We start from the raw sequence: 26,963 nt of genomic DNA, 5'->3' as shown, positions 1-26,963 counted from the left end.
TGAAACAACAACGGTGTCCCAAATCAGTAAAGACGAAAAGGAGAACAGAAGCCAAATCCTTCGGTACATATGTCCCAGAGCAGGAAATCTCTCCCACTTCTGGGGCAATCTAACTCCCTACTGGAAGACGGTTAGTCTACTAATAAACAAAAGGAAAAGGTGAGCCTTCAGAGAGGCCAGTGAATCTCAATGGGACAAGAGGTTAAGAGGAAAAGACGATTGTGGGTAAATATGATTTATACAGAACTCAAGAGAATCAGCACCACAGACATGATTTACAGAACAAGCTGCATCACAGAGGAGATGAATCAGTAGTTCAATTTGATGTGCCGTTTTGCAAATGATTACCATTGGCTTGGAGATTCTGTTAGGTGCCCCGGGACGCCAGGGCGGAGCATGCATCCAGGGTGAGCATGCGGATGCCAGAGCTGGTGCTTACCTTGTCATCGCCAATTTTAGCCCAGGCTGGGATATGTGAGATAGGAAGCACCTGGAAAGGATAACTGACTATAAAATGACTGGTGACCAACATGTGAACAGCAGCTCCGAAGATGCTGAGTTTGCTCTGCTTTCATTTGTTGTTGCATTGGAACAGTTCCTGACCTGCTGCTTCACACACTGGAAAGCAAGATGGTGCGACGTACCGCAACTGTAGCAGCAAGGACTCTTCTGTCACAACTGGGGGGAACGGGACTCAAGAGTGAACTTGAAGGAGAAGACAATGTTTTAATACGGTAGCATACTTTACCACGTCTCTGGGGTTTTCTACAAAAGCGTCTGCCTTTAACCAGTGGAGAATGTTTATGGTAGAAAGAGAGGCAGATATTGGCTATGGCAACCTAGACTCATAGAGTTGTAGAGCTGGAAGGAACCACAAGGGCCATCTGGTCCAACCCCCTGCAGTGCAGGAATATGTTGCCCAACGTGGAGCTCCAACCCAAGACCCTGGGATTAAGAGTCTCACGCTCTACTGACACAGCTATCCCAACCTGAGGTTTTTAAGGCAGAGGTGTGGCCCAGGCTCTACAATGCTCTCCGCATTACTTGATACTTATGCAAAGACTGAGATAAAATCATCAGGAGTCTTTAGCTTCCATTAGCCCACATCCATCCGCCCCCAAATGGCATGATCATAGAGGTAAACCTGAAAACCTGTTTTCAAAAGGAGAACATGAAAAACAAGACAATCTCACCCTACTTTCTTAAAGAGCTTATTAGAGACAGCTCATAGTTCATGCTTTGCATGCATAAAGATTCTGGTTTAATCCTTGGCACCTTCAGATGTGTGTGTGTGTGTGTGTGTGTTTGAGGACCAAAGGTGGGCAAGACCCTCACCTTAAGCCAATGGTAGGGAACTTTTGTTCCTTCAAATGTTGTTGAACTCCAATTCCCATCAGCCAAGATGGCCAATTGTCAGGGATGATGGGAGCTGTAGTCCAAAAACATCTGGAGGGTGAAAGGTTCTCCTTGGTGCTGGCACCAAGACTTCTCCACAAGCGATTGCTGGATATTTTGCAGGATTCCCAGGCCCCCTGCTACATCTTTTTAGTTGACAGCTATTACAATAAACTGAATGGAACCAGTGTGGAAACATCTGCGGAAACATCTCGGATATGACACTGAGAGAAAAAAGTAGGGAGGAAAATCTTGAGCCAAAGAAGTGGTGGTGGTGAAAGATCTGTGGTTGGGGCAGAAATAACTACAGGCAGATTTGATGGCCAATACCAAGAAAAACATTAGCATACAATCAGTTTGGCTCCGCTGGGATTTTCCATTATCGCTTCGCATCAAAGCTTCTCACAAGGTGTTAGCAACGCTGTAATCATCCAGACCAAAATTACAGTGGTAGGAAACACCCTTGGAGAGGAGCCAACAAAAAATGCTGAAGCAACACCAAGCTAAGGTTCTTACTCAAAATGAGATTGCTGATTGGCTCAAAATATGGCAGTTTCTGAACCCTGAAGGCTTTGCAAGCAAGACAATACTAGCAAGCAAAAAAAACAAACAAAATTGGGTGCAAGATATGGAGACATCCCAAGGAACATTTCACAAGGTTCACGTTAAATCTGCCCCACCCAGTGCATCAGTTTCAAATGTCAGTCCCGGGTGTTAGAGAAAGGGTAGCCGACATAGTGCCTTTCAGACATCCTAGACTACAACTACCATCATCCCTGACCAATAGCCATGCTGGAGTTTCAGTCCACAAGAACTGGAGGGCACCACATCGGCTACCACTGCATCAGAGGTTTAAGGCAGGTTTGGGATTCTGTTAGTGCACTATCCATCCCATTTCTAATGGTCTCTCTGCCCAGATTAGTGGGGTTGATCTCAGAGGTAGTGCTGAGGACCTCAAGGCTTTTGATCTTGGGGGACTTCCACATCCAGATCCGAGCTGCTTTCTCTAGAGCTCTGCCTTTGCTTTCCCATTAACAAGTTCCAAGAAAGCAGAGGAAATCCAGAATGAGTATCTGACTGGAAGCAATTCTGGGTTGGATAAGGGCAAAAAAGAAAGCCCCGATGTTTAAGTCAAAGAAGATAGAGGTACTGTTGGTCCAAAAGGCAGCTGATCTGGAAAGAGATTTGCAACCAGTTTTAAAGAGGGTTGCACATCCTCTCTAAAGTCAGTTAAGAACATAAGAAGAACGTGATTGATGAGGTACACACACAAAAATGCGCCACTTGCCCTGGGCGTCATTTGCCCCAATTTGGTCTGAGGGATTTGATTCTTTGGTTTCCATAAACATAAAAACACCTCTAAACGGTGTACAAAAAACTGAAGCAACAACAGACAAAAAATGCAGAGTTATATATAAAATTGTGACTTTTGTCACTAATATGTATAAATCAATATCAGTTCATTTTCCTTCTAACGCAACCTCCCTCTCAGCCTCTGGGGTCTCGCCCACGGTCCAAACAAACTCTCAGCTCACCCACACAAAAAGTCTCACAATGTTAAAGAGTTCCTGGAAACAGCAGGCATCACCCTAGTCCAGGAATCCCCAAACTTGGCCCTCCAGCTGTTTTGGGACTACAATTCCCATCACCCCTGGCCACTGGTCCTGTTAGCTAGGGATGATGGGAGTTGTAGTCCCAAAACATCTGGAGGGCCGAGTTTGGGGATGCCTGCCCTCACTCTAGACTTGCTTTTTATGGGCAAGACCCAGGTGACTGGTTCTTCCTTAGGATGCTGGATAATTTAAGGGGCTGTTTTTGATCTCTGAAGCCCTAAAACATTTGGGACCGGGCTGTTTGAGGGATCACTTACATCTGTATGAACCCCTCCTTCCCAAGCCACTGGATTGGCTCTGCTCAAAGGAAGGAGGAGGAGCTAGGCTTTTTCTATCACATGATCATCTATTCTGAAGTCACATCCACACATCCATTTAAAGCACTCTTATACCATTTTAAGAGTCCAGGAGAATCCTAGGAGCTGTTTGTTAATTGTAGGTTCATGAGATCAGATCCCTCAACAAAACACGGTTCTCAGAATTCTTTGGGAAGCCATGGCTGGCATATGAGTGATTTAACTGGATGCTGCGGGTGTGGCACAACACACAGCCTGGCAATCTAATGCTTGCATAGGGTATAAGTCAAAAACTCAAAACCTACAGGCATTCTGCACATCTCAGACAACGGCAGTATCCTTTAATAGCCATGCTCTAAAAGTGCCCTGCCTTAATTTGCCTCAGTAGTATAGATGCATAGCCATCCTTTATACTCATTCATTCAGCTCTGGAAAGAAAGCAGTTAATCTCAGCGCATTCTCTTTGGCAAGATACTTTCCACCAGTACATCATTCCACATCCTCAATTCCCCACATGTTTTAAAGCTTGTCCCTAAAATATCCACCCTATGTTTAGATATTATGGCTCTGGACATGTTTCAGTGATGCTGGAAGCTTGAATCAAGAGGGCATTGTAACTGCAAGAGGGAGTTGTATTACAGAAACAAAATGGGCTTCTTAGCAACAGAAATCCTTGAACATCAAGATGGTAGCCCATACCACACAAAACGGGGTTGTGAGTGGGGAGTGGATTCTGTGTTACTATTCCCTAACCTAACCTGACATGGCAAACAAAAGCTTTTCTTCAAAATCACAAATTCAGGAAATCCAACTGGTGACAAATTCAGGAAATCCAACTGGTGAACTGGCCCTTCACAAGTGCATAGTACATTTATGTATAAAAGTATTTCTATACCACAAATGATATTCTATATCACAAAATATTAGGGTGGTGTACAAAGTTAAAACATGACATGAACTGGCAGGATGAGAAGAAGAAGAAGGAGAAGGAGAAGACAGGAGGAGGAGAAATGGGATCCTGGCAAGGGGATGGGGAAGGAAGTACTCACAGGGTGACAGAGGATGGCGAGGAGATGGGGATCAATGTGCAGGAACAAGAGCATTGAGACCCATCACCAGAGCCAAAGGGGCCCCTCTCTACTCTCTGAGGAGTAGGGAGAAGCAGGAGTAGCACTCTAGGAAACTGAGACAGGCAAGAGCCCACAGCCCAGCTCACTAGCTAGCCAGGTAGGGCTTGCTAGCTCTGGGAAGAGGTGTGTGATTCCTCAGTAGGCTCAGAACAGGTGAGTGTCACATGCTTCACCAAGCCCAGATGTTGCAATCAGCATGCAAAGAACAAAAGGGAAACAAGAGCTGAGGGGTTGTGTCTGCTCAGCTGCCCATGTTGAGGGACCTTGACTTGGATGCTCTCTATGGGACTGTGCTTCGGGTTTGACTCTGGACTGCCTCCTGGACCTCAGACTTGGCTACTTGGATTAATCCTGGACTGTGTTTCCTGACCCTTGGACATTTCTTGTGTGGATTAACCCCTGGTTTTTATACTTGACAAGCTGACTTGCTGCCAGGTAGGCCAGGGGTTTAGGACAAAACACACACAGACACCAATACAGATAAACTAAAAACCGATCAGGGCTGTCTGCATAACAAAGGTTTCCAAGAGGTGTCTGAAAGTCAAAAGTGAGAATGCCTCTGCCAAATATATGCTGGAAGAGTATCTCATAGGCAGCGGACTTGCAACACAAAATGCCCAACATCCAGTGTAGGCCAATCGGGTCTCTGTAACATGTGTTAATACATCTGGAATGGATAATCTCAGTGACTGGGCTGGGATATAAAGGCTCAGACAGTTGTTAAGGTTATTTTGAAGCCACAAAGCCAGCATTCTTAACCTGTGGTCCATGGACCATCAGAGCATCCATGAACAACACACACACACACAAAATTCCCCAATGCAATAAACTTAGTGTTATGCCTTTATTTGCATTTTACTGGGGAAAGGGGCCCATAGCTTTCATCAGATTCTCAAAGAGGTCAATGACCTCCAAAATGGTTAAGAACCACAGCCATAAAATGTTGCTTGTAGAACTGATGTTCCTACATGTAAAGAACTAGAGATGAAGGAGGATATGCATCTACTTGCTGCTGAAAAGAGCATGCCAGACAGCTGGAACACAGGGTGCTGTCATAATGAGTCCATGTCCATGTCCTCTGCATTTGCCTAGGTTACAAACTCGATTTGATTTCAGCCCTCTCCAGAGTTTCGTATGGGAAGGATGCCACGGACTCAATGGACTCAATCTTTTTCTTGCAGCATCATTGATCTATGGCCTCATTGATCTATCTGCAGCATCATTGATCTATGGCCTCTCCCCTGAGAACATGGGAAGCTGTGTTATCCTGAGCTAGACCTGCACAGACTTGCAGCAGCTTTCTAGAGTTTCAGCCAAGAGTCTTTCCAAGTCCTGGGGGATGCTGGGGAATTGAACCAGGACACTTTTGGGCTCTGCCACTGAGCTACAGGCGCTCCTCTTAAGGTTTTTGTGTAGTGATATGAAATACATGCTGTGATTTCATCATGCTACCAGTTTCCCTACCCTCAGAAGCAGCAGCCAATGAAGTGAAATAGGGATCACCTTGTTCATTTTGCATGAATCAATGATACAAGGAAGAGGAGGAGATGGAAAACTTTGGCAATGGTCACACATTTCCTACAGCCAGTGGTACTGCCCCTGAGGTTACAATTTGGAATTGTCTTAATTCCTGCTGTTGATAAAAAATAAACTTTGCTTCCTGAATGAATACCACCAAAAAGTAACTAGACACAGAGACAAAATCTTGCTAAATCGAGGCCCACATCTAATTGGCAATATGTAGTTGCAGCAGTGGGGATGGCTGCAGAGAGATGTGCATTTAAATATCTAGCATAGTGCCAACTTCTATAAACAGATGATCTTGTGACATGGCCTGCCAAGCAAGTGGCTTCTGAAATCTGCTTAACAGCTTTGGGGACACAAGCCGCCTTCACAGCCAACTTTGCAAACCCTTTGGAAAACAGATGGGAGGGAGAGCCTCCTGAAGTCATCCCAGATGGCAAAGGAAGGGCGGTATTATGACCACCACTGTACAGACAACTGCTGTTTTGATGCTCCATTTCTAAAATATTGTGTAAAACTGCAAACACAAACATACAGGGGTCATACAGAGAGACATGGACATAGGAGCCAACAACTAGAAGCCAAGGTCCTTTCGACCCCCCAATAAAATATTTGAGGGGGCTGGGCATTGAGGGGGCTGGCCATTGCCATTCAGATGGTCTTGTGATCAGTTATGAGGGGTGGGACTTACCTGCCCCCCCCCCCGATATTTTATTGAAGTTGGTAGCCCTGGGCATGGAGGGCTGCATTCTGGACCCCAGACCTGAGTTTTCCTGCCCTTGATGTAAATGATAGTTCTTAAAAAGTGAAGAGTTAAGAGAACTGGGAGTTTCCTAGTCTATCATTATCAAATGGACTTCTGCCCAAATCATACACTTAACCGGATGCTTTGGCTGAAGCTTAAGTCTTACCTTTATAAAGATGAATTTCTTCAGAATTTTGAAAACTAAGTAGCCCCAGTACAGATGCAGACCTTGCAGGATCAATAAAGGTACATTGTAGACGATATATGCTAGGACGAATGTCTGTGTATAATATATAGGGTAGATCAATGTGGATCGTAGAATCCTGAAATAGAAAAAGTATTGTGACAAAGTGTGCATGGGACCCTGGTGGATTTTAAGCAGTGTATGCCTTTACTAACATCCCCATGCCCTGCTTTGCTTGGGAATTCCACAAGACAAAGAGATCAGTGCCATTTTGATACCAGCAGCTGAAATCTGTGCAGCCTTGAAAGGTTCAATTTACCATCTTGATTCAAGATGGCACCAAATCATGCCCAAGCATGGTTGAAAACCTGGCCCTTCATCACAGGAATGAGGTTCAACTATGGTTCAAAAATGCCTGGAGACTAGCACTTGCAGAGGAAACAACTCATGGTGCAGCAGTATTGAAAGGAAAAGAGAGAAACCGGGTGTTTTCTAGGCCAATTGGTGGCCATTGATTACATGTGGACTGGAGAACATTATGTTGGCTGCATCAGTACTGATCTTGACTTCCTAGTTGCTTTTCCTTTGTCAAAACTATGTTGGTGTGTGCCCTATCTCTGTTGAGTGATAGAAACTATGATAAAAAACCGTGTTGAAGGGATACAAAACTAGATAGTAACCAAACATGGGTCAAGGACATACTATAGAATATGGATAATACTTACCTGACTTCTGGCAAGAGGGGGGGGTATTGACATTTTTTTTCTTTGTATGGATATTATTGTGCTCCTTTAATGTATATTATTGAAAAGTCAATAAAAATATAAATATTTGCAGGGGGAAGGATTGAGGAACCATCTGTTCAGCCTGCCGCCTTGATTCAAAATGGTGTCCAACTGTATCCAAATACAGATGAAATCCTTCTCCTTGATCTCAGGAACCATCATGCAAAATTTGGTTGCAATATTGCAAGAGGTGTCCAAATGCACAGAGAAGAGAGACAAGCCACTTTCCAAAGAACATCATGGATCACTGTAATTGTGGTTGACTTTTATGCTGCCCTTAGGGCATCAAGGCAGTGTACAGTAGTTAAAAGTAAAATGCAGAACAAAACAAAAAGTCTATTTAAAAAAAAAAGGCAATGCTAAAATTAAGAACAGACGCACTTGAATGCTGACAGAGCACAAACACAGATGAGAGCTCAAATCAAAGGCAGCCAGGAAAGGTTTTCTATCCTAAAGCTCATCATGCTCCTCTCATACCAAACGGCAACACAAAGATCATGGACCATGTGTAGAAGCAAAGGCACATTGGTGCTCTGTGCCTTCCTTCTTCAAAAGGAAGCCCCCAAGCCTCATTATTTCAGAAATATAAAAGGATCAGAAAAAAAAGGAAAGTAAAAAAAGAAATTTAAAATAACCTCTACAGAACTTGCCATATTCATTCAGTTTTTCAATTCAAATTGCTCCTGTTTGCTTGTTTTTCCACTTCTGTTTATCTCAGTGAACCCCTCTACACCTGCAAGGAGGTCTCTTCCTCTCTTTATGGGTGGTGCCATTCAGGCAGTATCATTCATTCATTTATTAAGGGCATTTTTAACCTGACTTTCATCCATTGATCTCCATCTCTGATCTAAGGACCGAGGCAGGCTGATGCAGGACTAGGTGTTCCTTCTTGAATAGCAAATGCCACTCACCCTTGAACACAGCCAACAGAGGGCACAATCACTACTATAACAAAAGTTGAATTTTGTAATATTGGTGTCCGACTAATGCATCCCATCAGTGTAAGGATCTCCGCTTGCGCAATTGAACTTTAGGCTCTGCTCCTCTTCTCTGCTCTCCCCACCCTCCCCAAATCTCCTCCAGATGGTTGAGGGAAGTGTAGAACACTTTTCAGGAGAGGCAGGGGAGTTCTATTGAGAAAGTGGAAATTCCTATCTGGATAGGCCCATTATGTAGTGCTACATTGGATACAACCCTTTGTTTTACCCTGAACATGTGTTCACGTTGCTAGTCCATATGAAGCAACTCACCAAAAGGGGAAGAAAATCATTCGCGTGATGAAGAATGCAATGGAGAAGACAATGAAGAAGAAACTGCAAGTTTTCTCCCAGCGAGCGTAGTTGAACATCTTTGCTGCCTGGAATGCAAACAAATCCATTAGGCAACATCCATAAATTTAGGAGATTCCCCTCTTTCAAATCTCCAGGATTATCAAACGGTTGCACAGTGCGCTAGAACAGCCATGAGCTGGCCCTTCTTGGTGTGGTTCTCTGTCTTGTATGAAGGAGGTCCCTGGTTCAATCTTGGAGACGTCCAGGTAGAGTTGGGAATGTTCCCTGTCTGGAAGCCTGAAGAGCAGTTGCTGGTCAGTGCTGACAATATTGAACTCGATAAATCAATAGCAGCTTGCTTCCTACTTCCATAGGCTTTCATCTAATCTGCAGTCTGCCACTCCCAGTCCTTTCTAAACCTCCCTGCGAGAGCTATCAAAGCATATCTCACTGCACTTCCGTCCCACCCCACTGGTACTGACACCTCCGGCACTCCATACTTCTGGCCCAGTGCAGATAGGGAGGGACCAATGGTGTAATTCTTCCTATGCCAGCATCTTCCCTGCAGTGCTCCTCTCCAATGCTGTTCAATAACAATATGAAGCTGCTGGAAGCGGTCATTAGGAGATATGGGGCATGGTATCATCAGTATGACACCCAGCTCTAACTCTCTGCTACATATGACTCAGGAGAAGCTCTGACTCTTTTAAAACAGTGCCTGGATGGATGAGGGCCAACAAGCTGAAACTGAATCCTGGTGAGATGGAGGCACTGTGAATGAGTGGTTCTCGGGTCTGGGAGTTGGGTAGTTCACCAGTTCTGGACAGGGTTGCACTCCCTCTGAAGGAACAGGAACATAGTTGGGGGGAGGAATATGCTTCGAGATCCATCCTGAAGTCCCTTCACAAGAAAGGGGATAAAACTCTCCCCCCAAATTATCGCCCTATTAGTTTTCTGGATGTTCCCTCCAAACTTTATGCTAGAAACCTAGCCAAGACACCTGCTAGGCTCCTCAAAAACAACATCTTACATGAGGAACAAGGGGGGGGGGTAGACTTAGAGCTGGCTATAGCACTACTGACCAATGCTTCACACAGTCTCACATCATTTGCAAATATACGAATCAAAACAAATGCAGCCTCCATTGATCCATCTACCACTTTTGACTCAGCCAACCAAAATAGATTGAGGGAGAAGTTCTCAAATGCTTGTTATATAGACCTTTGAAAGTGCAAAATAATTTTCAAAGGAAAGCACTTTCATTTCCCAATGGGACATCAGCTGCCCTTCACGTAGAACTGGTTGACAACGACATAGGCCAAAATTGACTGTCTTTGCAAATGTCTGAACGAGCAAAGCAAAGAACACAAACCCAGTATGATCTTATAAATAGAAGGCACTGGGAACCAAACAGCTTTTACCTCCAGCCAGAAATCCGCAGAGTCATGGATGAGCATTACCAGCGTTCCTATGCGGACGTGATTGCTACACCAGGAGCAGAACATCAAGGCAAGGGCAGCAAAATGGTGAATCACATGGGCTTTAAAGTCCTGTTGGAGAAAAGAATAAATAATGATTCAAACCCTCTTCTTCAAACAAGTTTAACAGAAATGTGTTTGTTACACCTGACATCATGGTCAGTGTCAGGAGTCAGCACTGATGGGCACCTCCTGAAACCCATGATCCACCAGGGGCGCCCTGCCAATCCCTTGCTGCTGCCTCCTATACACTTGCCTTTGTCTGAGCAAGCGGTGACAAAGAGTAGTAGCATCTGCATGGTTTCTCTATCAGCTCTGGGAGATGCTGCAGATTGAGCCCAGAGGGGAAGGCTAGTGAGTCAGAAAAAGCAACAGTGGCGGTGGCGAAAAGGGGACATTCAGGAAGGGAGCCAAATGAGAGCATCTTGACTGTCCCCTGCCTAAACACGGAATCTGAACTCAAGAAAACAGGGCTGGGTAGATGCACAGAAGCCAACGCTTTGGGTAAGTGCTTTGGTTGTATAAATAAAAAGAAGGCTGCCTGATTCTGTGTTCCTTCCAGAAACTCTGGCTCCTTTACATTTTGCAGGTGTAGCAAACCCACATCAATATAGGGACCATTAGTACCATATTGAAGATGGACCATATTGCTTTGAAGTGCATCATTGCCACTATCCCCATTCTGTAGCTTGTGCAGATGACCACTGCTTGGTTCAAGCATAGAGCATATTGTATAGTGCAGGAGCATAGCATAAAATATTCAACTTTCAGCCACCAGATACATATTGAAGGTGGAAGTTGATGCATCTTTCATAAAGACAGAACTGTGCAAAAATTTACACATGGGCGATTGGTAAGGACCAATCAGTCTATTCACAGTATGTATCAATGTCACAAGTGTTACCGTATTTTTCCCTCTATAACACGCAGATTTTTTCTCCTAAAAAGGAAGGGGAAATGTCTGTGCGTGTTATAGAGCGAATGTGTGGTCCCTGGAGCCAAAAAATCAAGCAAAAGTCAAATCGGGAGTCACGGAGAAGGGAAACCTGAAAAGAGGAAGTGGTTGGTTTCCTGCATTCTGCCTCAGGGTCTTACTGCCCACCCTTCTCTGTTTCGTTGCTGTGTTTGCTCAAACGGAACAAAGAGCAGGGAAAGCCCCTCCCCTCCAGGCAAGCAGAGTGTCGTTCTTTCTAATTCCTCTCTGTGCTCCGGTGCTGCTGGGGGAGAGGGAGAGAGAGTGGGGGAGGGAGAGGGAGAGAGAGGGAGAGAGGGGGGGGAGGGAGAGAGAGGGGGGGAGGGAGGGAGGGAGGGAGGGAGAGAGAGAGAGATGGCTGGCTTGGGGGGGAACTTTTGCCTTTCTTTCCTCCCACCCGTTATCCCTCTCCAGCATTCTTAGCCAGCTGCTTCTCTGCACACCCCTCTCATGTCCCTTCTTTGTTTTTCCTTCGCTCCCCACTTAAAATGTGGTTACAAAGCATAGATCAACATGGATCCTCAGGATCTTTGCATTGGGTCACCCCAAATTCACCATCAGATCACATAGCATGTCCATGGCTACAGCCTGCAGCAAAAAAATCACGCACCCACTGTTGCCTGGGGCTGCAATGGTGCAAAAACGTGGTTAAAAAGCATGGATCCACATGGATCCTCAGGATCTTTGCATTGGGTCACCCCAAATTCACCATCAGATCACATAGCATGTCCATGGCTACAGCCTGCACCAAAAAAATCACGCACCCACTGTTGCCTGGGGCTGCAATGGTGCAAAAACGTGGTTAAAAAGCATGGATCCACATGGATCCTCAGGATCTTTGCATTGGGTCACCCCAAATTCACCATCAGATCACATAGCATGTCCATGGCTACAGCCTGCACCCAAAAAATCACGCACCCACTGTTGCCTGGGGCCACAATGGTGCAAAAACGTGGTTACAAAGCATGGATCCACAGGAATTCTCAGGATTTTTGCATTGGGTCACCCCAAATTCACCATCAGATCACATGTCTGTGGCCACAGCATGAAGCACAAAAATGATACATCCACTGTTTCATTCAGAATGTTTTTTCCCTTGTTTTCCTCCTCTAAAAACAATGTGCGTGTTATGGTCAGGTGCGTGTTATAGAGCGAAAAATACGGTAATTCATAAGGTCGTTCCATCCCATCCACATTATTCTGTACATCTTTAAAAAGCATGACATTTAAATACATATTTTATCACAAAATCTTTTCTCACATGCAGTTTATCACAACTATTCATTTCTAAACACCTTTCAGCCTGATATATGTGATTTTTTTTTTTGGGGGGGGGCAATGTTTTGCAACATTTCTTGAGCTAATGTTGTGCTGAGACAACATTTTCCAAAGCTCATCCAGGAAGACCCACTGGAAGCTGTCCAGGGTCCTGATTAGCTTTTGCTTGATGAGACTCTGTTAATGGCTACTACTTCTCCATCAATTACCAAACCCCAACACAGTGTTGGATGCCTTCTGTCTCTTTTTCTGAGTGTATTCAGCAAGATGATTGTGGTGGGGCATAGCTGACCTGTGGCACAAGCCAACGCCAATGCTTGCAAGTGACAGTATTGGAGCAAGGTTATCTGAAAGTCAGTCCTGTTCACACCTCCACCCAAGCTGCTATATTTGAAGGGAATTTTATGTTCTGAAAGAAGTTGCCTTCTTTCACGAGGGAACACCTGCAATATTAAATTACTCTTGGGACCTGGTAGCAGAATGTTTTTACAATGTTTTTAGCTGAAACTGTTTTTAGAAACTGTTTTTTTTTAATGAATTCTTATGGGTGTATTTGCCTCTGCAGGAAGAAGTCCCCGAAAGTATTATGTAGGAGGAAGGGCAGAATAAAACTTATTATTAATAATAAATAGCATTACCACCCACAGTGATTATGTGGGAAAAGCCTGCCCCTTTGAGATTTTCTTACTTGTTGAACTCTAGGTCCTCTTTGATGCAGAGAACAACATAACCTTCAGTATGCCCTTCCCTGTCCTTCCTATAGTTTCCTTTGTGTCCATTAATTGTTCCTTGGAGCCATCTTGGCTTGGAGTCTCCTAGCATTAACATATCAACACTGATACACATCATGTCTCTCAAAATGCCTTTGGCGTGTGCATTTCACCCTATAGTGCCCTGGCTTCTCTGAGTTGCTATCATGAGCCCTTGCACTCTCAGCGTCCAGTTCTCTCCCAGCACTAAACTAAGTATAGCCGTACCTTGGTTTATGAACAGCTTAGTTCTCAAACATTTTGGCTCCTGAACGCCACAAACCCGGAAGTGAGTGTATTGGTTTGCAAACTATTTTTGGAAGCCGAATACCCAGTGGGGCTTCTGTGGCTTCTGATTGGCTGCAGGAGCTTCCTGCAGCCAATCAGAAGCCGCGCTTTGGTTTCCGAACGTTTTGGAAGTCGAAAGGACTTCCGTAACAGATTCCGTTCGACTTCCGAGGTACGGCTGTATAGCACTGATGGAACACTGCAGTGCAACGTTTTTCTTCTCCAATAAAAAAGGCAGAAAATCATAAAACATTTGTGGACTGTAAATTGTGAACCGTCATCACGACTTGCCTTCCTTTTGGTGTCAAATCCAAGAGTAAGCAACAGCGAACTGTAGAAACTCATCTGGAGGACGTAGTACCAATACTGGGACGCCAGCAAAGACTGGAAAGAGAAAGAATGCCCATTACCTCTTGAGTCAGACAGTCTGGGGGAGGGGAGAAAACACTGGTACAGTGGTGCCTCAGGTTACATACGCTTCAGGTTACAGACTCCGCTAACCCAGAAATAGTGCTTCAGGTTAAGAACTTTGCTTCAGGATGAGAACAGAAATCGTGCTCCGGCGGCACGGCAGCAGCAGGAGACCCCATTAGCTAAAGTGGTGCTTCAGGTTAAGAACAGTTTCAGGTTAAGTACGGACCTCCGGAACGAATTAAGTACGTAACCCGAGGTACCACTGTATTGGTGTTAGCACTGTGGCCAAGGAATAACAGAAGGATGCCTAAAAGAAAGGGGCCAGTTATGGCCCTGGGATAGATTTTCCCTTCTACGGGGGATGAGGCCAAGGACTTTGCATGCAGTTCAATCCCCAGCACCTCCACATAGGGTTGGGAGAGACCCCTATCTGAAATCCTAAAGAGCCAGTCAGTGTACTGAACTGAATCAACCAATAATCTGGCCTGGGAAAAGGCAGCTTCCTATGTTCTTATGCACTCTTCTCTTTTTGACTAGTGGGCATGCGAAACTCAACATGGGGTTTGCAAAAAGGTTACTCTGACCCCATTAAAGCGTTGTGGGACGACTTTTCAGAAAGAGGGGATAATTAGAACTCTAAGAGAAGCAGCAGAAACAGCACTCACGTGGTATGGATATTTGGCCCAAACCTGCCAAAGATCATAAAGCCAGGGTTTCTAGGGGAAAACGAAACAAAACAGAATCAGGCAGATAATTACCATTATTTTCCATGTTACAGAGTGAGCGCAGCACACTGGCTGAGCAACTGAGCTGGTTCAAATCTCACCTCTGCCACAAACTCACTAAGTGGCCTGCGACAAGCCACTCTCACTCACCTGCCACTCACCGCCATTTGCAATATGAGGGTGGTAGTTCCGGCCTACCTTACAGGGTTCTTTTTACTATTAGTGGGAGAACCTGCTTACAGATTTCCTGAAGAGTTCTAGTGTCGGGGGGTGGGGGAGAAACCCCTATACCACAACATGCATTGGACTAAGAGGAGGGCAGGATAATTCCCCAGTCCTGGCTTCTTCTTAATCAAATAAAATTTCATAAATCCCCATTTATAAGACTAGATTTGGGATTATCATGACAAGCAACTGCCGAGAAATTGGGAATCTAGCCCTTATTTTGCAACAAGGAAAAATTCTGGGCACATGGCAAATCTTGCTTTAGAGAAAGCAGGATCAGGCCTTAGTTTTGATGAAGATTCACTTGTTATCTCCCATTTAACTTACATCATAGAGAAATACAATTCCAGCAATACATGATGTCAAGTAGAATATAAATCGCCAACTGCAAAAAAAGAAGGAAAAAAGGATTTAAGAACACAGAAGTCACACATCTGGAGTAGACATAATGCTGCCCAATTTTCTGTACATATTTTGGAGATCAAAAAGATCCCTTCTTTCCACCTTCTCATTTCATCCTAACTCCTTCCTTTCATTTTCAAAGTTACCGTATTTTTCCGTGTATAAGACGCTCCCTATTTGGGGGGACTCCAAATTAAGAAAACACCCCTCAGCACTACCCGTGTATAAGAGGAGCCCCAATTTTAAACCAATTTTTTTGGTTAAAAAAAACCCTAGTCTTATATATGGAAAAATATGGTAAATTGTGGTGAGCTTTAACATTGTTTCTGATTACTGCTAGTAGTTAGCTGAAACTGATTCAAAAATCCTACTTCTAATTATGATTGCAAAGTGCAGTTTTGATGGTCATCATGGGTGGGGGGTGATTCAGTTCACATTTAAAGGCAAATCTAACAAACTTGCGCTTTCTGAAACAACACAAGAACACACAGACATGCTTTAGAATTTTACACTTACATTAGGGAAAACTGTGCATATACATGCATATAATTGTGGAAAATAACATACAAAATGCATTGTGTTAGGTCAAGTGGCTTGCAAAAATGCGTACATTAGACAAAACTTCATACACGAATGTGTTTGGTGCGTGAAATTCACATTAAAATGCTGCTAAATTTAATGATCTTTTTAAACAAACAAACAAACAAACAAACAAACAAACACAAATTGCTGTAGAAATGTGGAGAACTGAGGTTAAGATTGGAAAAATGAGAAGCTAAGACAACTTAAAATCGTCAAATATCATTCCTTAATTTTTGGTGGAAAATGCCAGTGCAGATTTTTTTTGTGTTGGCATCCGTCTGTCTCAGGAGACAACGGAGGAGTGTGCCTTTGGGGGTGCAGATATAAGGCTAGCTAGAATCACACAGCCCAATGAAAGGAAGTGGAAGATTTGTAATGAAGCGGAAGAAGGAAGGAGTAGGTGAATATTGTTGGTAGACTGCAGATGTATGGCCACCCGCAAGCCACTGAGCCAGCATCAAAGAAGGGAAAGCAATACCTACATGAAAAGACTGATTCCATGCATTGTTGGCAAAGTCATTTAAGGGAGAAAAAAGTCCTGATAACACTTCACTAAGCAAACTCAACTTTCTTAGTTCAAGCCTTGTACAAAGCAGGAAGACATTCAACCAAACATACTGCCCTGGGCTGGCCAAGTCAGGATGATGTACATGGAGGGCTTGCTGAGGACCTGGGGGAAGGCTCCAGCATGATGTGAGTGTCTCTGCCAGGATTGGGGAAGCCTGGTGGTGAAGATCTGGGATGGGGTGGGGGTCCCTCAACCTGCTCTCTCATCTCATCCCTCTCCACAATGAGAGTCCTGCCTGCTTCCTCACAGGTCAGAGTCTGTCTCTGACACTTCCACAGTGCCTGCCACGCCACCCACCCCAATGCTGTCAGACACTGGGAGAAGCTCTGCCTTTGCACCACCGGGCCTGGCTGCCTCTCAGGAGGCAGAGACACCTCCCCAGGCATCTAGATCTAAGAGATACCAAAGGCGAAAGGGACAGAGGGCTCCACCAACTGGGCATAGTGAGATATTCCAGAAACACTTGCTACATTAAGCTGGGTTGGTTCCTTTCCTCTTTATAGGATTAGCAAGGGCGTGACAGCATCTTTTGACCTTTAGGTGCATTCAGGATTAATTGTGTGTATTGCCTGAAGTGCCTTAACCCAGCGATTTGCAATCTACACTTTAAAGTCTCTGGGAAGAATTCTCCTTTGAGTGTTTGTTCCTCAGGAACTGGAAGCCAGGGCCGTACAGATGAAAACTCCCTCAGAAGTAAACAGCCTATCAGAGATGCGCTACTAGTGAAGATCATGCCACTCAGCTTAGTTGCTAAGCAACACCTCTACCCATCCCCCTCTTGGCCAGTTGACATGAACTATAGCAGAATGTTACAGATAGGTAGCCGTGTTGGTCTGCCATAGTCAAAAGAAAAAAAATTCCTTCCAGTAGCACCTTAAAGACCAACTAAGTTAGTTCTTGGTATGAGCTTTCGTGTGCATGCACACTTCTTCAGATACCTGAAGAAGTGTGCATGCACACGAAAGCTCATACCAAGAACTAACTTAGTTGGTCTTTAAGGTGCTACTGGAAGGAATAGCAGAATGAACCCTTAAGTTACACACGGAATAACCTCTGCCATTTACCTGGAAGTAAGTCTCGTGTAATTTAGTGGGACTTATTTCCAAAGGGTCTTTGGCAGCTAAGCTTTTGCTTTTGAAACCAAGAACTCAGTTTCGCTTAGCTATTTTGAGATCTGAGAAGAAAACTAAACAGGCAAAGTTAAAAACAAAATGGTAGCCAGGCTTCTGCAAGTTTGAACCTGCTGAGATTCCGTGAAAGGCAAACAAGGTGAGGTTTAAATTGCCTTTACTCCTGCACTGTGGAAATACAGTGATGTAATACAGGAAAGCTTTGGGTGCGGGAATGGGAGGAACAGAGAACCGGATAATTTTTATTCTTAATATTCAGAATGATGAAATATTAGCTCTCCCACACTGAGTGATTTAGTCATATGTAGGGATGGAGGAGAAATCCTATTCAGTTCAATTCAAATTCAAAACAATAAGCGAAATGAAACACACTCATCCAACACCCTTCTCTGAATTTTGTAATGCAGTTCTCCAGACAAGAAATGTGTACCAAAAGGGTACATTCAAATATTTGTATATGTATAACATACATTCAAGGGCAAATTCATATATTTGTGAAAATAATGCAAAGGGCTGCGTTTTGGTTCTTGGATTCTTTTGGAAAGTGTGAATTAGTTATGTTTGCCTTTAAATGTGAACTGAATTGAATTTCTACCCACCCACCCCCATCCCCTAATTGGTACAGCCCCTGCTGAAGAGTCAGGCTCCCCTGGGCTCCCTTGGTGGAATACTCTTCCATGCAACTATAATGGGGGGGGGGGGGGAGAGAGACAGACAGAGAAAGGTCCTCCTAGCCTCATCTTCTTCTCCCTGGCACACTCATTTTCTACACACACAGATGGCCGTGCTGCCTGTTCTTACCAAGCTTCCTGGAATTTCTTGTGCAGAGTTGGGATTTCTAGATTTCGCCGCCGCCGGAACCATTTCTCCACCAGGTGCACCGTCCAGTTACACTTTTTGGCTAATCCACGTATCTCCAACTGTGGGGAAAGTCAGTGGCACACACGTGTCACAGGTTAGAGGCAAAGTAAAGACAAAAAAGAAAGGGCCTTCTCATTTCTAAGGCTGCAATTTTCACCACTAGGAAGTAGGCGCTTCTTTCTGACATTGATTTTCCACGTTTTCTGGAGGGCAGGGGCTGACTCAAGTTTGTTGCAGTGAAAACAACGCCTTAAGGACTCGTGCATTTATTGTGGCATAAGATTTCATGGCTATTCAAGCACTGGACAGAGTGGGCTAAAGAGCACAAAAGCTCATGGCATATAATGTGTTAAGTCTTTCAAGGTGTCACAAGACTCTTCGTTTATGCTTTGTTTGGCCCCCCAGAAAAAAAGCACTGGGGGCGGTATACAAAATTAATTAATAACAACAATAGATTAACCAACAGCATGGCTAATCTGAAACTAACCTCAGCAGGAGTTCCATATAATTGTGTACAGGATGTCAGCCTAAATTGATCCATTTTGAGATATACCACACTTGTTTATAGGACTGGTTCAGAAGCTGCTTTGGGAAAATGGGACCCCCCCCCACCTGTCTCTATTTACTATCCTGCCAGCCAACTTTTGCCTCCCCTTTCTTACTCCAACACATGTGCTTCTGCTATCTTATGGTGCTTGCTCTCTAACCATTTCTAAAACCATCGTCTTCTCTATTTCTGATTAAAGTCTTCCCATGCTTGTGGGGAAAGTGTGTTTGGCATTTGAGAGAAAGAGCCTTTTCAGTAGTAGCCCCCTTAGGGATGTATGAAGGCATCGTTTTCTGTTTTGCCCCTGTTCCCTGCATGCAGCACTGCTTCCGTTCTGCTGCAGTTCGTCTTTTGACAGAAGCTACGCTAATGGTCTCACTGCCTGCTGTGGTGAAATTACATGATCTATGTAAATCACACTGTTTCCCCAGAAAGGTCCTCCTGGGACCTAGCTTAACATCTTTTTATCATCAGGCAGAGACCTTTCTACTTCCTCAGTCTTTTTAAAAAATGAAATTGGAGTATACCTTGAGGGCCACCCCTGATTTACTGTGATGTGCGAATGAGGCAAGAAAGGAAAGGGAAAAGCAGGATACAAATGGGTGGAACTCAGGGTTTCCAGATCAAGGAATGGTTGTAGTAGCTGGGTATGATTGCCTGGAAAAGAGGAGACTGAGAGGAAATATGATAGCCGTCTTCAAATATATTAAGGTCTATCATATGGAAGAGGGACGCGGGTGGTGCTGTGGGTTAAACCACAGAGCCTGGGATCAGGTCGCGGTTCGAATCCCTGCGACGGGGTGACCTCCCGTTGCTCAGTCCCTGCCCTTGCCAACCTAGCAGTTCGAAAGCACATCAAAGTGCAAGTAGATAAATAGGTACCACTCCGGCGGGAAGGTAAACGGCATTTCCGTGCACTGCTCTGGTTCGCCAGAAGCGGCTTAGTCATGCTGGCCACATGACCCAGAAGCTGTACGCTGGCTCCCTTGGCCAATAAAGCGAGATGAGTGCAGCAACCCCAGAGTCGGTCACGACTGGACCTAATGGTCAGGGGTCCCTTTACCTTTGTTATATGGAAGAGGGAGCATACTTGTTTTCTCCTGCTCTGGAAGGTAGGATGTGAACCAATGGCTTCAAATTACAAGAAAGGAGATTAAGACTAAACATTCGGAAAAAAACTTTCCGACAGTAAGAGTTGTTTGGCAGTGGAACAGACTCCCACGAGAGGTGGTGGACTCTCCTTCCTTGTAAGTTTTTAAACAGAGGTTGGGTGGCCATCTGTCATGGATGCTTTAGCTGAGATTCCTGCATTGCAGGGGGTTGGACTAGATGATTCTTGGCGTCTCTTCCAACTCTTTAATTCTTTGATTCAGTCCTGCCTCACATGTGCCTTAACTTCCTGAATGCTGCTGCTGTTTTCTCCCTGAATTGTGAGAAACAGTCCCTTGAAGGATCAGAGCATGGGAAGAGTGGGGGGGTCAGTTCCACTCACCCACACTACTTTTGATGTACAGCTTTTACATTTTTTGGTTTCTAATTAAGAGTTGAAAATCCAGCCCTTGCCCAAGGACTCAGGCTGGGCGGCGGCAGGAGCAAGAGAGGAGTGGGGGGAAGTGGTGAGGATCAAATGTGGCTGCAACTCCTCCAAAGCCTACAGGGCAAATCAGGAATGCCTCAGAGTCCACTTGCCTCAAGCATGTTGAAGTCTTCCTTTCCAGAAAGGCTTTGATTAGTTAAACCGGCACCAGCGGGAATGTGTGTTACTTGAACTGACTGCATGGATGTATAGCATTTTCAAATTTTTGGTGTTGTTATTCTAGATTTTACTGCATTTTGTACTGTGCTGGGAATTGTAAACTGAATAGGATTTTCATTATTAAGTTAATGATTTGGGGCCTAAAACGCAAGATAAAAACATAACATAAATGTACACAAAAATGTATTTATGAGAGCCACTTGGAATTTCCAGTACTGGTCTAGCGAGTGGGATATATAAGTTTTAGAAAGCCATATGCATTCAGAACTAGGGATGTTGGAGAATTTCAAGAGAAATGGGGATGGATATTGCTGATGTCTGCATATTTGTCCCTTGTCCAGAACAGAAATCAATCTGTGTTGTTGCTTTCACTCCACAAATTATACATGATTATGTATAATCATGGGATTGAAATAACGTAATGACCGTGAAATACATGGGATTGAATAACGTAATGACCGTGTAACTTGCATGATTTCTGTAACTAACTGCTAAGTCAAAAAGACAGCAAGACGAAGAATGCAGTTTTTGGTGGAAGAGGAACTGCAGCGGAATGGAAGCAGTGCTGCATGCGACAGATGAAGGGTGGAATGGAAAACGGTGCCTTCTTATACCTCCAATGCAGACAAGCACAGACGATGGTTTTGCGAACAGGCATCTACTAAAGATGCATCCTTTTAAAGAAGCCTTCACCTGTGATGGTTTTTTCGTGCACTTCCTGAAAAAGGTTTCCAACGTGGGATTCTTCTGGGGCCGGACACGCTTCACACTCTTTATGCCCATGAGATTTGCTAGAGGAGCAGCAATGCACCTGGAAAGATGCAAAAGAGGAGCCTTTTTTTAAAAAGGAGAAAAAAATTGGCAATGATTCTAATAGATTTCAGTGGAAACTGTGCTATCTGCTGATGAGTTTGCTTTTCCTACTGTTACTGCAACACCGAGAAATGATACCTGTGACTATGGAAAGGGTTTCACATGGAAAATCAGCCACTCTTTTAGCTGGACTGTGCTGCACTTAGGAATAAAGTGGTACCTTGGTTCTCAAATGCCTTGGCACTCAAACGCCTTGGTTCCCAAATGCCAAAAACCCGGAAGTAAGTGTTACAGTTTTCGAATGTTTTTTGGAAGCTGAACATCCGATACGGCTGTCAGCAATTGTTTCCGGGGCACCTGCACCACTCAGAAGCTGCGCCTTGGTTTTCGAACATTTCGGAAGTCAAACAGATTAAGTTTGGTGCTTTTGTTTTCGCTATTTATTTTGCGTTTTTTGTTTTTGAGGCTTTTTCGGTTCATTTGTTTTTGTGACTGTGTGGAACCCAGTTCAGCTCCTGACTGATTGATTGTGTGACCGTGGAAATGGATAAAAGCCCCCCCATCCAAACAAGGACTATCATCAGTGCAGGTAAGAAAAATATTTAATTTCAATTTTTATTATCTACTATACTGTCTTATTTATTTTATAGTACAGTACATTGATTATTACTTTCATTTTAGGGATCAATGGTCTCGTTAGATAGTAAAATTCATGTTAAATTGTTGTTTAGGAGTTGTTTTTAAAAGTCTGGAACAGATTAATCCGTTTTGCATTACTTTCTATGGGAAAGTGTGCCTTGGTTTTGGAACGAGCTTCCAGAATGAATTAAGTTTGAGAACCAAGGTACCACTGTACTGCTGGATAAGAAGGGAGACAACATGAGAGGTGGAGCCACTGCGTTGGCTTTGCAGAAAGAGGATTGCTATTGCTTACCAGGAGGGAAATAGGTGAGGTGGTGCTGAGGTCAGAACAGTGCAAAGATTAAGGACCGCCCAGATTGGCTCTGCTGGTGCATTTGCCTCTCTGCCACCTCATCCCTCCCTGCTCATAAGTAGCAGCAACGCACCTGCCAAGAAGTTAGCATAGCAGTTCCACACCTGCCAAACAAACTGCTTCTGATATATCCGTATATATAATTGCTCCCATCTCTTTCCAGCTAATTTCTCCAGAGAAGGATGTCTGGAGTGTGGCCAAGAGATGTTGCTTCAGCAATGCAGCAGCTCAGACTAATGGCCTGGGTAGGAGAACTGGAGGCTCCACCCCTTCCTGGCTTTCAGCCAAGCTCCTCTCCCCAAGAAGTCAAAGTTGAAATATTATATTCTTCATTCATTTTTCTTGGAACACTTGTAAATATTTTAAGACATGACAGTGCAATAGCAAAAGACTTCATTTCCATTGCTGAAACTTAATAAAATGAATAAAGTAGTGAGGTCAGCCTTAGCTGGGGTAACCCAGAAGGATGGGTGAGGTATTATTATTAGTAATAATAATAATAATAATATCATTGATTCCTATCTTGGTGCATATTACTGTGAATTAATGCATGCAACTTTTGTTTTATGGTATTTTATCCCTCAATTTCTTTCTTTACATATGCCTTCGCCTTTCTACACCACCTTATCTTTAATAATAATAATAATAATAATAATAATATATGCAGTAACCTGCTCTAGGTTGGGCCCACACCTCAGTTTTAGATCCTGAGACGCTCCTTGGGAGGCATGTGGTCTAAGGTATAATCTCCTCACCTCAATGCTACAAAAATCTATTCAGCTAGAAACAGAATGGGAAAAAGGAGCAAGGCACTTACTTCAAGAGGCTTCAAAACCAAACAAGAAAAAATTCTAATGAAGCTACACGCAGCTTCGTAACATTACAGCTACATGCGGGCAATTTGAAGCAATCTTCCCATTGCCTTCGCATTCTTGGAGCTTTGGAAAAGCAATAGATAAAAGTAAAAGAGAAATAGATACCTTTCAACAAAGAACCTAAGAGCCAACATCCCAAAAGCATATGGAATTGTGACCAATAACTGGTGTGGTTTCGGAAAGATGTATCCATTGCGATCTTCATAGTCCGACCAGCTACAGTTGGCAGGCATCCAGATGTTCTCCCACCAAAACCAGCTATTCACGAATTTTATTATGTGTGCCATTCTGAGTGGAAGGAAAAGAGGGCAAATTAGTCCGTGCTAGTCTATTAACAAACACACACACCGAGACTGCGACCGCTTTGTAACATTTAGACATGAACACGACAGGATCTTCTGCAACTGCATGCCAACTAAACAATGCGAATCAATTTACAAGTATATACACATCTAAGTATCAGTAGTGGAAGCTGTGGTGGGGCGACAATGTTCACCTGGGAGGAGGAAACAGGTGAGGCAGTGAGAAGCAGGAGAGACGCAAATGCACTGGCAGAAACACCAGGCTGCGTCTGCCGGTGTGGTTTGCCCCTCCTTGCTAAATAGCAGTGACTCACCTGCCGGGAGATCAGATGAGCACCTCTGTCCCGTCATGTTGTCCTCTCCTAAGGGCATTTCTCTACATCAGTTACAAGGATAATTTTTCTTGGTACAAATCAGACCCTGACTCTTGAGACTGTGACCCATAATGGGTGCATGGAGGTTCTCCATATGAGTTCTCAATATTTCCTTGTTGATTGATTGATATCTCAATACATATACAAAATGTCTACATAGTATTACATATACATTATACTTGTAAATTCACATTTTTCATTTCATTATGTACCAATATCTAGTCATTTCTTACTTGCGTCTTATCTTACCCTATGTCTTCCCTTCACCCATGCGTGGCTTCCTAATTTTTATTTTATAACTTTATGATATGTGATTTATTTTTTAAGGTCAGTATTTTAATATGAAATTCTCCTTCGTGCAATTTTGCACGGTATATGCATTTTTGCAAAGCAATTTTCCCTAATGTTGTGCATTCTTGGGTATTATTTTCACTAATATATACGTTTTTATGCACACTTTACGCAAATATGTGCATTATTATTATTTTGGTATTTGCTGCTTGCATTGCACAATTTGGAGACAGGCTCGTTTCAAAGATGGCTATGTTTCAGTTCATATACTGTTTCAGAATGCACAAATTAGGTAGGTTCACTTTTAAATTCAAACTGAATCAAATTTCTCTCCCATTCCTGTGCGTGTCCTCAACTGCAGACATAACTGTGACTCCAGCATTAGAACTAATGGACACATGACAAAGAGTACTTCTCATGTACCACATGAAGCGATACTTGCTTATCTGAATTCTATCTATACACATGCTTGAATACCTCTTGCCAAACTGTGGGAAAGCACCTGATAGAAATGACTTTTTTGCATAAGCTATGGCAAGAAATTATTCTGCTGGTTAAGTTAACTGCGTTGTTAAGATAGGTTTGTGCAATACTAAGGTGCAACAGGATGGATGCTTGAATTGATGTGCCATTGGCCTGGTCCAGCAGGCTCATCTGGTGTTCTTACAGGGGCTGAATGTGGCCCTTGAGCCCTCTCTGTCTGGCCCTGGGTCTCTCCCCGGACCATGATCCCTGCCACTAAGCCGCATGTTTCACTGCCTCTGCTATGCAGCCTCAAAGTACTTTTGCCTGGCTGGAAAGTGTCACTGGGCTGTGATAATGCTTCATGCTTGTGTCTCAGGGGCAGGTTTGGGATGGGAGTTGCTGTCTGGTGAAGAGGAAGAAGAGGAGGACGGGGTGGAGGATTCTGTAGGCAGAGAGAAGCCAGAGAGAGAGAGAGGGTGGGACCCTCACCCTTTGCCTTTAGGGATTTTTGTGTGTGTTTTCGTGTGTATACAGATAGATTCCTATGCAAAGCAGCCAGCATTTCAAACATTTGAAACATATTTTTTAAAAAAAATAAATCTATGAGGTAAAACTAAAGTCATACTGAACAACTTTTGTAAGAGTGCCATGCATCAATACCTTATGAAAAACAACCGCAATTGTTGTATGAAGAAATGCTTTGTATCCCCAACTTACAGCCTTGAGCAAATTTTTATTACTGAACTATAAACCAGAGCAGGCTGAACTTTATAACGGGGACTTCTGAAAGGCACTCATTCACGGTGAGCAGATGCCACGATAATGAAGCCAGCCTTTTAAAGAGGCTGTTTAGACATAGGCTTTAAGATAAAGGGTCTTTAAGCATGCCAGTCACAACTGATTGTGTGCTTGTGTGTGAGAGAGAAAATGACTTAACAAAAAATTTATATCAGTAATAGTAAACTCCCACAGAAAACAAATGCAGGTCTGACAGAAGTCAGAACACAATATGAAAAGGAGGCCTTTGGGGTGTAATTCTGTTACATTCGAAAGTACCCTGAAATATCTGAAAACTGACACAATGCCAGTCATTGTGGCAGGCGAAAAGCTAGGCCACCCACTGCCTGGGGGCAGAAGACAGATTTTACCCCTCCCCCCAGCTTCCCCATCCCATTCTTCAACAGCACCCCCAAATTTACTTGACCCCACAGATCTTGATAGGAGCCAATGAGAATGGAGTCAGTCCTATTTTGCATAGCCCCTCCCCATTTAATCGGCCTATCACTATCTAAGTTCTAATAGTGGAGGTAGCCATCATGACTCATAGCCAGTGACAGCCTTACCCTCCATGAATATATCAAGTGCCATAGCAGCTGGTGCCTTTTGTGCCTGGCAGGGCAGAAAGCAGGGAGCCTAACAGTAGGGGGCGCCAGAGCCAATGACGGGCAGAGGCAACAATTTTTTCTTTTTGCCTGCATCTGGTTGTAAGTAACAAGGCAAGTAGGGGGCTGCTGGGCAGCTAACAGAGGTTGGTGGGGCAGAGCTTCATTTGCCCACATAAATTGGGTCTCCACTGGCCGAGTGCTGAATGAACATAGTGCAATGTGCACACATAAAAAGCTCTACACTCTCCAAAGCGTGGGGAAACAATTGAAATTACATATGCGGCTAATTTTACTTCATAAAATTTACACGCCATTGATTGTAAAAAATAAACTTCAAAGTGGTTTACAAAAACAGCAACTAAGAAAAATTAACAACAATTATTTAGGACATTAAAAAAAGGTTAAATAGACTTAAAAATAGATTAAGACTCACATCAACTTTCTAAACATCTGTACAGGCTTGTCTAAACAAAGATGTTTTTAGCAGATATCATTAAGAGTACAGTGAAAGCACCTGCCTGATATCAATAGTCAGGGAATTCCAA

General features: G+C 43.8%; 1 protein-coding gene across 6 annotated transcripts in view; it reads right to left on the bottom strand.

Moving 5' to 3' along the window:
- Nucleotides 1-26,963, bottom strand: part of LOC114584561 (protein Lines homolog 1-like) — an 85,569-nt gene that overhangs the window by 10,160 nt on the left and 48,446 nt on the right. For 5 of the 6 annotated variants that reach the window (XM_028706527.2, XM_028706533.2, XM_028706525.2 and 2 more), the window contains 10 exons: nt 23,707-23,889; nt 21,613-21,730; nt 18,557-18,675; nt 15,401-15,458; nt 14,789-14,839; nt 14,001-14,093; nt 10,365-10,493; nt 8,923-9,029; nt 6,870-7,026; nt 440-490 (listed from right to left, as the gene is read on the bottom strand). In XM_028706527.2, the coding sequence (XP_028562360.2) occupies nt 440-490; nt 6,870-7,026; nt 8,923-9,029; nt 10,365-10,493; nt 14,001-14,093; nt 14,789-14,839; nt 15,401-15,458; nt 18,557-18,675; nt 21,613-21,730; nt 23,707-23,889 (1,066 nt within the window). The remainder of the gene's footprint in view (nt 1-439; nt 491-6,869; nt 7,027-8,922; nt 9,030-10,364; nt 10,494-14,000; nt 14,094-14,788; nt 14,840-15,400; nt 15,459-18,556; nt 18,676-21,612; nt 21,731-23,706; nt 23,890-26,963) is intronic. The other variant, XM_028706532.2, reaches the window with a different exon arrangement.

Source organism: Podarcis muralis, chromosome 14, assembly GCF_964188315.1.
Source record: "Podarcis muralis chromosome 14, rPodMur119.hap1.1, whole genome shotgun sequence".
In the NCBI taxonomy this organism is placed as follows: Eukaryota; Metazoa; Chordata; class Lepidosauria; order Squamata; family Lacertidae; genus Podarcis; species Podarcis muralis.
This window is presented reverse-complemented; position numbering and strand designations above follow the sequence as displayed.